Below are 13,451 nucleotides of genomic sequence, written 5' to 3' on the forward strand. Positions count from 1 at the left end.
AAAACTGCAGGAAAACCTCCCAAAACTCAGGAAAAACCTCCCAAAACTGCAAGAAAAACCCCCCAAAACTGCAAGAAAAACCCCCCAAAACTCAGGAAAAACCTCCCAAAACTGCAGGAAATCCCCAAAACTGCAGGAAAACCCCCCAAAACTGCAAGAAAACCTCCCAAAACTGCAGGAAATCCCCTCAAAACTGCAGGAAAACCTCCCAGAACTGCAGGAAAACCTCCCAAAACTGCAAGAAAAACCTCCCAGAACTGCAGGAAAAACCTCCCAAAATTGCAAGAAAAACCTCCCAAAATTGCAGGAAAACCCCCCAGAACTGCAGGAAATCCCCTCAAAACTGCAGGAAAACCTCCCAAAACTGCAAGAAAAACCTCCCAGAACTGCAGGAAAAACCTCCCAAAACTCCGGAAAAACCTCCTAAAACTGCAGGAAAATCCCAAAACTGCAGGAAAACCCCCCAAAACTCAGGAAAAACCTCCCAAAACTGCAGGAAATCCCCTCAAAACTGCAAGAAAAACCTCCCAAAACTCAGGAAAAACCTCCCAAAATTGCAGGAAAACCCTCCCAAAACTGCAAGAAAACCCCAAAACTGCAGGGAAACCCCCCAAAAGTGCAGGAAAGCCTCCCATCCCGCTGATCCAGCGCGGAGCTCGCAGGCTGCGGCGCGAGAAATGTTTGGACTCCAGCACTGAAAGTTCTGTGAGAAGCGAAAGGAGCTCATCCCACCCCTCACGGGAAGGGAAACGCCCAAAATGCAGCCCCAAATCTTCTCCCAGGGGGGCTCCACAGAATTGTCCTGGATGTAAATCTGGAATAAATCCTCGAAGAAGGAAAAAAAAAAAAAAAAAAAAGAAATAAAATAGAAATAAAGACAAAGGGCAGCAGAAAAGCTGCGGTGCTTTTGTTGCTGCGCAAGTTGTGGCGCCCTCAGGGCAGAGCTGGCAGCGCACAAACCCCAATATTCCCAAATTTTCCTGGAATTCCAGCTTCCATCAGGATTCAGGGTTCTCCTTGCTGAGCACGGGGAGCAGAAGAACAGAGGGTTTTGTTTGTTTGCTGTTTGTTTTTTGTTTGTTTTCCAAAAGTCACGGAGACAAACCTCCTCTGGCGCTGCTCGTGCAGGGTCAGTCGCTGCAACACCACCCAAAATTCCTTTTTGGATGCAGGGAAAAAAACTCCCAGAGTGAGGAGGAGGAAAAAATCGGAGCTGCAGCTCCTATTAAGGCGTTTGCATATACATTCCCAACCTGGGTTCTTCCAAAAAAAATGGGGAATTTTTGAATTTTTGCACAGAAAAAGGCGCTTTTTTTTTTGTCGTTTTTTTTTTTGGGGGGGTTTTTTTTTGGATTCGGGAACGGCAACAGCTCCAACTCCAAGCGCTGAGAAGCTCAGTGGAATTGCAAACTGCTCGTTTTTTTAAAAATAGAAATGTGCCGTCCTTGCCTTGCCGTGCCCCGGCGCGGGGAGGAATTCCTTGTGCTATGTCTTCTGCAGGTCTGGCGAAAAGGGGCCGGGCGTGGAGGGGCCGTCCAGTCCAGACAGGGTAAAGGGGCCGTGACTGTTCAGCACGGATGGAAACTGAGAAACAAAACGAGAATCAGCAAAAAAAAAAAAAAAATTTAATTCAATGTTTTTCCATATTTGTGCAGAAAAAAAGGGCAAAAAAAAACCCCCAAATGTAACAACAAAACAAAGCAAAACCACCCCAGATTCCGACGATTCTCACTTTTCATTGAATTTTAATGCCAAGCAGCGTCGCAATGAGCCATATCCTCATTAAAGTGCATTTATTTACGGAATAATGGAGTTTATTTACGGAATAAAGCACGAGGATAACATTGATCCAAGCGCTTTGTTTTTATTTGGCGCCGTTAAATAAAGCAAAATTATTGAAACTGCCTGAGGAGTCGTGCCTTTGTACCCGCAAATCCCACGGGGGGGAAAAAACCGCTGCCCCTAAAAATCACTGCAAGTGTTCAATTCTGCTGCACAAAGTTTGATTTTAATCCAGGTTCTGAGGAAAACAAGGGTTCAAATCACCCCTCAGTTAATGGGAGTCTCTGGAAAATGGGAATCCCTGGGACTGGGAATCTCTGGGGAATGGGAATCCCTGGGAATGGGAATCCCTGGGACACGGGAACCCTTGGGAAAAATGGAATCCCCAGAAAATGGGAATCCATGGGAGAATGGGAATCTCTGGGGAAATGGGAATCCCTGGAAAAGGAGAGTCCCTGAAGAAGGGAAAAATGGAATTCCTGGGAAAAAATGGAATCCCTGGACAATGGGAATCCCTGGACAATGGGAATCCCTGGGAAATGGGAATCCCTGGGAATGGGAACCCTTGGGAAAAATGGAATCCCCAGAAAATGGGAATCCATGGAGAATGGGAATCCCTGGAAAAGGGGAATCTATGGAACATGGGATACCTTGAAAATGGGAATCCCTGGAAAATGGGAATCCCTGGGACTGGGAATCTCTGGGGAATGGGAATCCCTGGGAATGGGAATCCCTGGGACATGGGAACCCTTGGGAAAAATGGAATCCCCAGAAAATGGGAATCCCTGGGAGAATGGGAATCTCTGGGGAAATGGGAATCCCTGGAAAAGGGAAACTCTGGAAAATGGGAATCCCTGGGAATGGGAATCCCTGGGACATGGGAATCCATGGGAAAAATGGAATCCCCAGAAAATGGGAATCCATGGGAGAATGGGAACGCCTAGAAAATGGGAATGCCTGGGAATAGGAATCCTTGGGAAAAATGGAATCCTTAGGAAAAATGGAATCCTTAGGAAAAATGGGACTACCTGGTGAAATGGGAATCCCTGGAGAAATGGGAATCCCTGGGAAAAAGGGAACCCCTGGACAATGGCATTCCCTGGGGAATGGGAATCCCTGGGAAAGGAGAGTCCCTGAAGAAGGGGAATCCCTGGGAAAAATGGAATTCCTGAGAAAAAATGGAATCCCTGGACAATGGGAATCCCTGGGAAATGGGAATCCCTGGGAAATGGGAATCCCTGGGAATGGGAACCCTTGGGAAAAATGGAATCCCCAGAAAATGGGAATCCATGGAGAATGGGAATCCCTGGAAAAGGGGAATCTATGGAACATGGGATACCTTGAAAATGGGAATCCCTGGAAAATGGGAATCCCTGGGACTGGGAATCTCTGGGGAATGGGAATCCCTGGGAATGGGAATCCCTGGGACATGGGAACCCTTGGGAAAAATGGAATCCCCAGAAAATGGGAATCCCTGGGAGAATGGGAATCTCTGGGGAAATGGGAATCCCTGGAAAAGGGAAACTCTGGAAAATGGGAATCCCAGGGAATGGGAATCCTTGGGACATGGGAACCCGGGAAAAATGGAATCCCCAGAAAATGGGAATCCATGGGAGAATGGGAACGCCTAGAAAATGGGAATGCCTGGGAATAGGAATCCTTGGGAAAAATGGAATCCTTAGGAAAAATGGAATCCTTAGGAAAAATGGGACTACCTGGTGAAATGGGAATCCCTGGGAAAAGGGGAATCCCTGGAGAATGGGAATCCCTCGGAAAGGGAATCTCTGGGAATGGGGCTCCATGAACAATGGGAATCCCTGGACAATGGGAATCCCAGGGAATGGGACTCCATGAACAATGGGAATCCCTGGGAATCCCAGGGAATGGGACTCCATGAACAATGGGAATCCCTGGACAATGGGAATCCCAGGGAATGGGACTCCATGAACAATAGGAATCCCTGGGAATCCCAGGGAATGGGACTCCATGAACAATGGGAATCCCTGGGAATCCCAGGGAACGGGAACGGGACCCACCTGGCAGAGGGGAATCCCTGGGACGCACTCACCTGGCAGAGGGGAATCCCTGGGACGCACTCACCTGGAAGAGGGGAATCCCCGGGACGCACTCACCTGGCAGAGGGGAATCCCCGGGACGCACTCACCTGGAAGAGGGGAATCCCCGGGACGCACTCACCTGGAAGAGGGGAATCCCCGGGACGCACTCACCTGGAAGAGGGGAATCCCCGGGACGCACTCACCTGGAAGAGGGGAATCCCCGGGACGCACTCACCTGGAAGAGGGGAATCCCTGGGACGCACTCACCTGGAAGAGGGGAATCCCTGGGACGCACTCACCTGGAAGAGGGGAATCCCCGGGACGCACTCACCTGGAAGAGGGGAATCCCTGGGACGCACTCACCTGGAAGAGGGGAATCCCCGGGACGCACTCACCTGGCAGAGGGGAATCCCCGGGACGCACTCACCTGGAAGAGGGGAATCCCCGGGACGCACTCACCTGGAAGAGGGGAATCCCCGGGACGCACTCACCTGGAAGAGGGGAATCCCTGGGACGCACTCACCTGGAAGAGGGGAATCCCCGGGACGCACTCACCTGGCAGAGGGGAATCCCTGGGACGCACTCACCTGGAAGAGGGGAATCCCTGGGACGCACTCACCTGGAAGAGGGGAATCCCCGGGACGCACTCACCTGGAAGAGGGGAATCCCTGGGGCACTCACCTGGAAGAGGGGAATCCCCGGGACGCACTCACCTGGAAGAGGGGAATCCCTGGGACGCACTCACCTGGCAGAGGGGAATCCCCGGGACGCACTCACCTGGAAGAGGGGAATCCCCGGGACGCACTCACCTGGAAGAGGGGAATCCCCGGGACGCACTCACCTGGAAGAGGGGAATCCCTGGGACGCACTCACCTGGCAGAGGGGAATCCCTGGGACGCACTCACCTGGAAGAGGGGAATCCCCGGGACGCACTCACCTGGAAGAGGGGAATCCCTGGGACGCACTCACCTGGCAGAGGGGAATCCCCGGGACGCACTCACCTGGAAGAGGGGAATCCCCGGGACGCACTCACCTGGAAGAGGGGAATCCCTGGGACGCACTCACCTGGCAGAGGGGAATCCCTGGGACGCACTCACCTGGAAGAGGGTGTTGGCGCCCTGCAGGCGCGCGGGGCTCAGCGGCGCCACGGGGCTCAGGGTGCTCCAGAAGTGGATGCTGGAGAGCAGCGGGCTGGGGGTCAGCAGGATGGGGGTCTGCAAACGGAGAACGGCTCTCAGAGGCTCTCTCACGGGAATTCCAGCTTTTCCGTGGAAATCCAGAATTCCGGCTTTTACACGTGGAATTCTAGCCCCTCCCCCACAGAATTACAGCCCTTCCCCATGGAATTCCGGCAGGGAAATTCCAGATTTCAGGGAAATTCCAGGTTTTCCCCACAGAATTCCAGCCTTTCCCCTGGAATTTCAGCTGGGAAATTCCAGCCTCTCCCCATGGAATTCCAGCTTTTCACATGGAATTCTAGCCCTTCCCACAGAACTCTAGCCCTTTCCCATGGAATTCCAGCATGGAAATTCCAGCCTTTCCCCTGGAATTCCAGCAGGGGAAATTCAGTCCTTCCTGTGGAATTCCAGCCTGGAATTTCAGCAGGGAAATTCCAGGTTTTCCCCACAGAATTCCAGCCTTTCCCACAGAATTCCAGCAGGGAAATTCCAGGTTTTCCCCACAGAATTCCAGGTTTTCCCCACAGAATTCCAGCTTTTCATGTGGAATTCCAGCCTTTCCCCACAGAACCCTAGCCCGTTCCCACAGAATTACAACCATGGAATTCCAGCAGGGGAAATCCAGTCCTTCCTGTGGAATTCCAGCCTGGAATTCCACCAGGGAAACTCCAGCCTTTTCCCTGGAATTCCAGCCTTTCCCACTGAATTCCAGCCCTTCCCACAGAATTCCAGCCTTTCCCCTGGAATTTCAGCAGGGAAATTCCAGATTTTCCCACTGAATTCCAGCCTTTCCCACTGAATTCCAGCACGGAAATTCCAGCACAGAAATTCCAGCCTTTCCCACTGAATTCCAGCACGGAAATTCCAGCCTTTCCCCACAGAATTACAGCCTTTCCCATGGTATTCCACCAGGGAAATTCCAGCCTTTTCCCTAGAAATCCAGCTTTTCCCACAGAATTCCAGCAGGAAAATTCAAGCTTTTCCCACTGAATTCCAGCTTTTCACGTGGAATTCTAGGCCTTCCCCACAGAACTCTAGCCTTTCCCATGGAATTCCAGCATGGAAATTCCAGCCTTTCCCCACAGAATTCCAGCCTTTCCCCTGGAATTCCAGCAGGGAAATTCCAGATTTTCCCACTGAATTCCAGCCTTTCCCCTGGAATTTCAGCTGGGAATTCCAGCCTCTCCCCATGGAATTCCAGCTTTTCACGTGGAATTCCAGCCCTTCCCACACAATTACAGCCCTTTCCCATGTAATTCCAGCATGGAAATTCCAGCCTTTCCGCACAGAATTACAACCTTTCCCCACAGAATTCCAGCTTTTCATGTGGAATTCCAGGCCTTTCTCCAAGGAATTCCAGCAGGGAAATTCCAGATTTTCCCAGTGAATTCCAGCCTTTCCCACAGAACTCTAGCCCTTTCCCATGGAATTCCAGCATGGAAATTCCAGCCTTTCCCATGGAATTCCAGCAGGGGAAATCCAGTCCTTCCTGTGGAATTCCAGCCTGGAATCCCAGCATGGAAATTCCAGCCTTTTCCTAGAAATCCAGCCTTTCCCCACAGAATTCCAGCTTCCCTATGGAATTCCAGCTTTTCATGTGGAATTCCAGCCTTTCCCACAGAATTCCATCAGGGAAATTCCAGCCTCTCCCCTGGAATCAGAGCAGGGAAATTCCAACTTTTCCCATGGAATCCCAGCAGGGAAATTCCAGCCTTTCCCCATGGAATGCCAGCATTTCCCTATGGAATTCCAAACCTTCCCTATGAAATTCCAGCCTTCCTCTGCTCCCATTGCTGCTCGCTCACCAGACTCTGCCTTTAACCAAATGCTGCTGACTGAGGGGGAAAAGCTCAGCAGACAGGGCGGGATGGATTTTCAGGGCCAGGATTCAGGAATAATTTGGGATTTAGGAGTAATTCAGGTTTCAGGATCCAGGAATAATTCAGGATTCAGGAATAATTCAGGAATAATTCAGTATTCAGGAATAATTCAGGATCCAGGATCCAGGAATAATTCAGGATTCAGGATCCAGGAATAATTCAGGATTCAGGAATAATTCAGGATTCAGGAGTAATTCAGGGTTCAGGAATAATTCAAGATTCAGGATTCAGGAGTAATTTGGGATTTAGGAATAATTCAAGATTCAGGATTCAGGAGTAATTCAGGATTCAGGAATAATTCAGGATTCAGGAATAATTCAAGATTTAGGAATAATTCAGTATCCCCTTGCAAATTCCTGCTGGAGCTGCTTTGGGTTTTGCCTCCACATGCCCAGCACCTGGGCACACTTTGAGGTGAATTAACACCAAATTTCTGTTTGACTAAACAAAAAAAAACAACCAAAAAAAAAAACCAAGCAGGGAGCGACACCCTGACTTTCAAACCTCTGCCTACAATGAACCGTTCATTTCCCACTTGCACTGATTATTTCCCACTTGCACTGATTATTTCCCACTTGCACTGATCATTTCCCACTTGCACTATTCATTTCCCACTGGCACCATTCATTTCCCACTGGCACCATTCATTTCCCACTTGCACTATTCATTTCCCACTTGCACCATTCATTTCCCACTTGCACTATTCATTTCCCACTTGCACTGATTATTTCCCACTTGCACTATTCATTTCCCACTTGCACTATTCATTTCCCACTGGCACCATTCATTTCCCACTTGCACCATTCATTTCCCACTTGCACAATTCATTTCCCACTTGCACTATTCATTTCCCACTTGCACTATTCATTTCCCACTTGCACCATTCATTTCCCACTTGCACCATTCATTTCCCACTGGCTGTTTTCAAGCATAACATCATCACTATTGTTAGTTTAAACAAAAAAAATAAAAAATAAAAGAAACCAGGAAGGGAATTGAGGGAGATGTGATCACCTGAGAGAAAAGTGCAGGAGTCAGGGAGGCAGTGGGGAGGGAAGGGCTGAGGATGCCCAGGGGGCTGGGGTCGCTGCCGGTGATGACCAGGGTGGGGGCCAGCTCCAGCCCTTTGGGTTTCTTGGCTCTGGAGAGGTGGTTGGCGATCTCCTTCTCCAGCCCGGCCGAGTCCTGCTGCTCCCCGGGCTCCGGGGACGGCGGCTGCAGGCTCTGGGGCTGCTCCAGCTGCTGCGAGCTCACGGACTCCATGTCCGTGTCCACGTCCAGCTCGGGGTTGGAGCTCAGCGGCGGCGAGGGCGGCGTGGGGGGCACCTGGAGCGCGGGGGAAACTGAGGCAACGGGGGGCGTGGGGGCGTAGCTGGCGCTCAGGTTGGGCAGAGGGGCCGGAGGAGCCTCGGGGACGCTCAGCTTGGGCAGCACCAGAGTCTCCAGGGCGTGCAGGGTGTCCTCGGAGCCCAGCGGCAGCGAGGAGAGGCGGCGGCGGGGGCGGCGGGGGGCCGCGGAGCTGAGGGCCGCGGCTGAGGCGGCGGACACCGGCGGGGCGGAGGGCGGCTTCTTGGAGGGCACGGTGACAAACTGATGACGGAAGGGGCGGCGTCCTGAGGTTTCTTCTCCGCCAGCTTCTCGGCCGGGTTCTCGATCTTGATGGACCTGAAGAGCTTCACGCCGGAGGAGTTGAGGGAGTTGAGGGTGAAGGAGGAGTACAGGCCTGAGTGGATGTAGTCGTTGCGGCTCGAGGACTTCGCGCAGGATTGGGATTTCTCCTTGCCGCAGCTCTCCGCCTCCTTGGGGGTGCTGGTGGCCTCCCAAAGCCGGGCATCTCGGGGTCCCCCTCCATCCTGCCCACCACAAGGGGTCCATGTTCAGGATCTCGGGGTAGGACACGAATTTGTACACAAATTTCTTCCCGTTCACCTTCTTGATGATGTTCTGGTGGAGGAGAAGACAAAAGTATATTTAGATCTTTTCTCCAGATTAATTTTCTTCCTGCAAACGCTGCCTAAAATAGGCAGAGGAATTGAAGTCTGTAATCTTTCAGCCAAAAAAAAATAAAAAAATTAAAAAAAAAGAATGTTTCTTCTTTTCCTGTTTTAAAAACACCCTGAGTGTTCCAGTTCTGTTCTCGGAGCTGGCAGACAAAACACTGCAACAGGTGAGCTTAACCTGACATTAAACATACTAAAAACAGCTTAAAAAAATGCCAAGAAATCCTGATTAATTTTAAAAAATGCTCTTTACTCCCAGCAAGGATCACTTAGCTGGGAACACTACGGATAATTTAACAGAACTTGCTAAAGGTTTTTTCCAGGACTGCAGAACTGAGAGCTTGCACTTCAAACCAAACCCCCTTTATCCTTAACAAGATGATAATAAAGGAAAACAAGCAGCTGAACTCGTCAGCAGAACGCAGGCGAATCAGTCACTTCAACACCACAGAGCAGCATCTGTCAAACTTGTTTTGCTCCTCAGCGAAATGCCACACACACTCTGCACTCGGAATCATCCTTATTTATCACTCCCTGGCACTCGGAATTATCCTGATTTATCACTCCCCGATCGCTGCTGAGATCTCCCAGCGCCAAAAGCAGATTTGTGGCACCCAGGGATGAGCAGCAGCGCCCTCCTCCCACCTGCTCCAGGCTCCTCAGAAACTCGGGTTATTTTTATCTGCTCCACTCACACGCGCATGAAGGGAAACAGAGGTGAGGAGCTCCAGGATGTTGGATAAACAAAAGCTCCTTACTCTGCTGGGCTGAAAACAGCGGGCAAAGGGGAGGTGGAAATACACAGAGGAAATAAAAATATTTAGGGGATGGAAAATGTTTATTTTGAAAGGAAGAAATGTAAAGAGAAAGCTGCAAAAAGATCTGGAAGTGGCGCAATGCTCAGGCTCTCCATCATCATCCTCTCCCTATATACACTATATTATATAAACTATATTTTTCCCTAATTTTTTACCATTTTTTAATATTTTTCTTTTTTTAATATATTTTTATATTTTACCTTTTTGATATATTTTTCCCTATATTTTTAACCATTTCTTACTACACCAAACAGAACTTCCACAAATATTTTCCAGCAGAACACTCATCATTCTGGATAAGATACAGTGGGAATTAAACCAGGCAAAATATTAATTCAGTATCTCCTATAGATTCTCTTAGTCCAGAAATGTTTAATTAATGCAGTTTAAACTTTTTCCTGTGAAATAAAAACAGGAAAAATGCTCTGGGATAGTGAATAACACTGGGTATACAGTATATTTTTCCCTATTTTTTTTTAACCATTTCTGACTACACCAAACAGAATTTCCACAAATATTTTTCAGCAGAACGCTCCTCACTGTGGATAAGATACACTGGGAATTAAACCAGGCAAAATATTAATTAATTAAAATTCAGGATCTCCTATAGATTCTCTGTTTAATGAACGCAGCTTAAACTTCTTCCTGTGAAATGAAAACTCTCCCTGTGCTTTACTGGGATTTTAAACCTCAAAACTCTCCCTGTGCTTTCACCTGCAATTTAACCCTTGCAGGGCTGTAGATTTTTGGAAGGTGGATGAGGATCCAAAGGCAAATTTGGATGAGCAAAGCCACCAGAACCTCCCAAAACAAAGCAGCAAAACTCTCCCTGTGCTTTACCTGCATTTTAACCCTTAAAACTCTCCCTGAGCTTTACCCGGATTTTAACCCTTAAAACTCTCCCTGTGCTTTACCTGCATTTTAACCCTTAAAAGTCTCCATTGTGCTTTACCTGGATTTTAATCCTTAAAACTCTCCCTGTGCTTTACCTGGGTTTCAATCCTTAAAATTCTCCCTGTGCTTTGCCTGCATTTTAACCCTTGCCAGGTGTGTGTAAATCTCCCTATGCTTTAGCAGGATTTTAACCCTTAAAACCCTCCCTGTTCTTTACTGGGATTTTAACCCTTAAAACTCTCCCTGTGCTTTACCTGCATTTTAACCCTTAAAAGTCTCCATTGTGCTTTACCTGGATTTTAACCCTTAAAACCCTCCCTGTTCTTTACTGGGATTTTAACCCTTAAAACTCTCCCTGTGCTTTACCTGCATTTTAACCCTCAAAACTCTCCCTGAGCTTTACTGGGATTTTAACCCTCAAAACTCTCCCTGAGCTTTACTGGGATTTTAACCCTCAAAACTCTCCCTGTGCTTTACCTGGGTTTCAATCCTTAAAACTCTCCCTGTGCTTCACCTGCATTTCAGCCCTCAAAAGTCTCCCTGTGCTTCACCCGGATTTTAACCCTTAAAACTCTCCCTGTGCTTTAGCTGCATTTTAACCCTTACAGGGTGTGTGTAAATCTCCCTGTGCTTTACCTGCATTTTAACCCTCAAAACTCTCCCTGTGCTTTACCTGCATTTTAACCCTTGCTGGGTGTGTGTACATGTCCCTGTGCTTTACCTGCATTTTAACCCTTGCTGAGTGTATATTTTTAGAAGGGGGATGAGGATCCAAAGGCAAACTTGGATGAGCAAAGCCACCAGAACCTCCCAACACAAACCAGCGAGGAGGAAACAGCGCGGCGACAAACGAAATTCAAACCCAACCCGACCCCTTTAAACAAAGCAGCTCAACTTCCTTCAACCTGGCACAGCCAGGAGGAGGAGGAGGAGGAGGAGGAGGGAACAAAGCTCCTTAGCTCGGAGGGATAAGGATTGGAGCAGGATTTCCTGCCTACCTTCACGTAGTAGTAGCGCAGCGCCCGGCTGAGTTTGTCATAGTTCATGCTGGGCTTGTTCTTGCGGATCCCCCAGAGCCTGGCCACCTCCTCTGCCTGCAGCAGCTTGAACTCCCCGTCGCTGGAGGTCCAGCAGATGATGTGCTTGTTCTGGGGCTCTTGCAGCAGCTGGAGGAGGAACTGCCACAGGGTGATGGCACTGTCCATAGCAGAGAGCTGCAATTCACAAAGCAACGTTAAGCCCGCAGCATTTCCCTCGTTTCTCTCCCCTACAAGGGGGTGAAGGAGAGAAAAAAAAAAAAAAACCCAAAAAAAACGAAGCAGGGATTGTTATTTCCAAAGGCAGCAAGAGTAAAAAATTATTAGTCACCAGTCGTGAAAGATGTTCCCTGCAGAAGTGAGGGGCTGAGTGCCAACTCTGGCGTCTCCTCCCACATGTCAGTACTTTTCACATGGGTTATATTTAGCCTCATTTAACTAAATCAGGTCACTTTGGGTAAGTTGCAGTGAGTCACTACCCCCCCCAAAAAAAAAAAACAACAAAAAATGTTTCCAAGTTGTTCCATGTTCACCCACTCTGGCTTGTGGTGCTTGGTGAGAAAGAGCTCAGGTAGAGCCAGGTAGGGATCAAAGCAGCCCCTCACGTCCTCCCTCCCTGCTGCTCCCACCTCAGAACCAGGAGCTGCACAGCTCCAGGAACATGCCAGAGCCAAAACAACTCAGTTCCCCCTCACTTTTCAGTCTCCCAATCTCCCTTCAAATCTTTCTTTTCCAGGTATCAACCCTGTTTTTTTTAATGAGAGTAAACACAAAATTAAATTTAAATTATTCCAAACACGGCCTTTGCTCAGCTCTCCATTCCTGCCATGTCTTACCCACATCAATGACTTAGGCTGGGATTTTCCAGGACTGATATCAATGATTCAGGCTGAGACTCTCTAGGACTGATATCAATGATTTAGGCTGGGATTTTCTAGGACTGATATCAATGATTCAGGCTGAGACTCTCTAGGACTGATATCAATGATTTAGGCTGGGATTTTCTAGGACTGATATCAATGATTCAGGCTGGGATTTTCTAGGACTGATATCTGCCAGTTCATTCCTGCTCTAAATTTGTTGATGCATAAATTCAACAAGGACACACCAGGCCGAAAATATTTTACCATTTCTGACTACACCAAACAGAATTTCCACAAATATTTTCCAGCAGAACACTCATCACTGTGGATAAGATACAGTGGGAATTAAACCAGGCAAAATATTAATTCAGCACCTCCTATAGATTCTCTTAGTCCCAAACTGTTCAATTAACAAAGCTTAAACTTCTTCCTCTGAAATAAAAACACGAAAAAATGTTCCGTGATGGTGAATAACCCTGGATATACATAATATACACATATAGATTGTATATATATATATATATATATATATATATATATATAGTCTATATATACATATATATACACATAATATACATATAATATATTAGATATACACAATATTTTTCCCTATTTTTTTAACATTTGTGGTATAGTAACACTGGATATACATAATATACATATATATATTGTGTATATATATATACTGTATATATAGACACACATATATATATACACACATATATATATATACTGTATATATACTGTGTATATATATATACATATATATACATAATATACATATAATACATTAGATATACACTATATTTTTCCCTATTTTTTACCATTTCTGGCATAGTGAATAACACTGGATACAAATAATATACATATATATATTGTATATATATACATATATATACATAATATACATATAATATATTAGATATACACTATATTTTTCCC

The 13,451-nt window shown here is 47.5% G+C and overlaps 1 protein-coding gene across 1 annotated transcript; it reads right to left on the reverse strand.

Annotated features, from left to right (window-relative positions):
* Nucleotides 1-1,485: 1,485 nt before the first annotated feature.
* On the reverse strand, nucleotides 1,486-11,814 carry ELK4 (ETS transcription factor ELK4). The gene is given in 7 exon segments (XM_054294972.1): nucleotides 1,486-1,584; nucleotides 4,937-5,053; nucleotides 7,912-8,489; nucleotides 8,492-8,716; nucleotides 8,719-8,763; nucleotides 8,766-8,841; nucleotides 11,608-11,814. Coding segments are annotated over 7 exon segments (1,347 nt in total).
* Nucleotides 11,815-13,451: the final 1,637 nt, after the last annotated feature.

Source organism: Melozone crissalis, unplaced genomic scaffold (assembly GCF_028551555.1).
Source record: "Melozone crissalis strain CALT ecotype California unplaced genomic scaffold, PUWL_Pcris_2 ptg000424l_1, whole genome shotgun sequence".
NCBI lineage: Eukaryota > Metazoa > Chordata > Aves > Passeriformes > Passerellidae > Melozone > Melozone crissalis.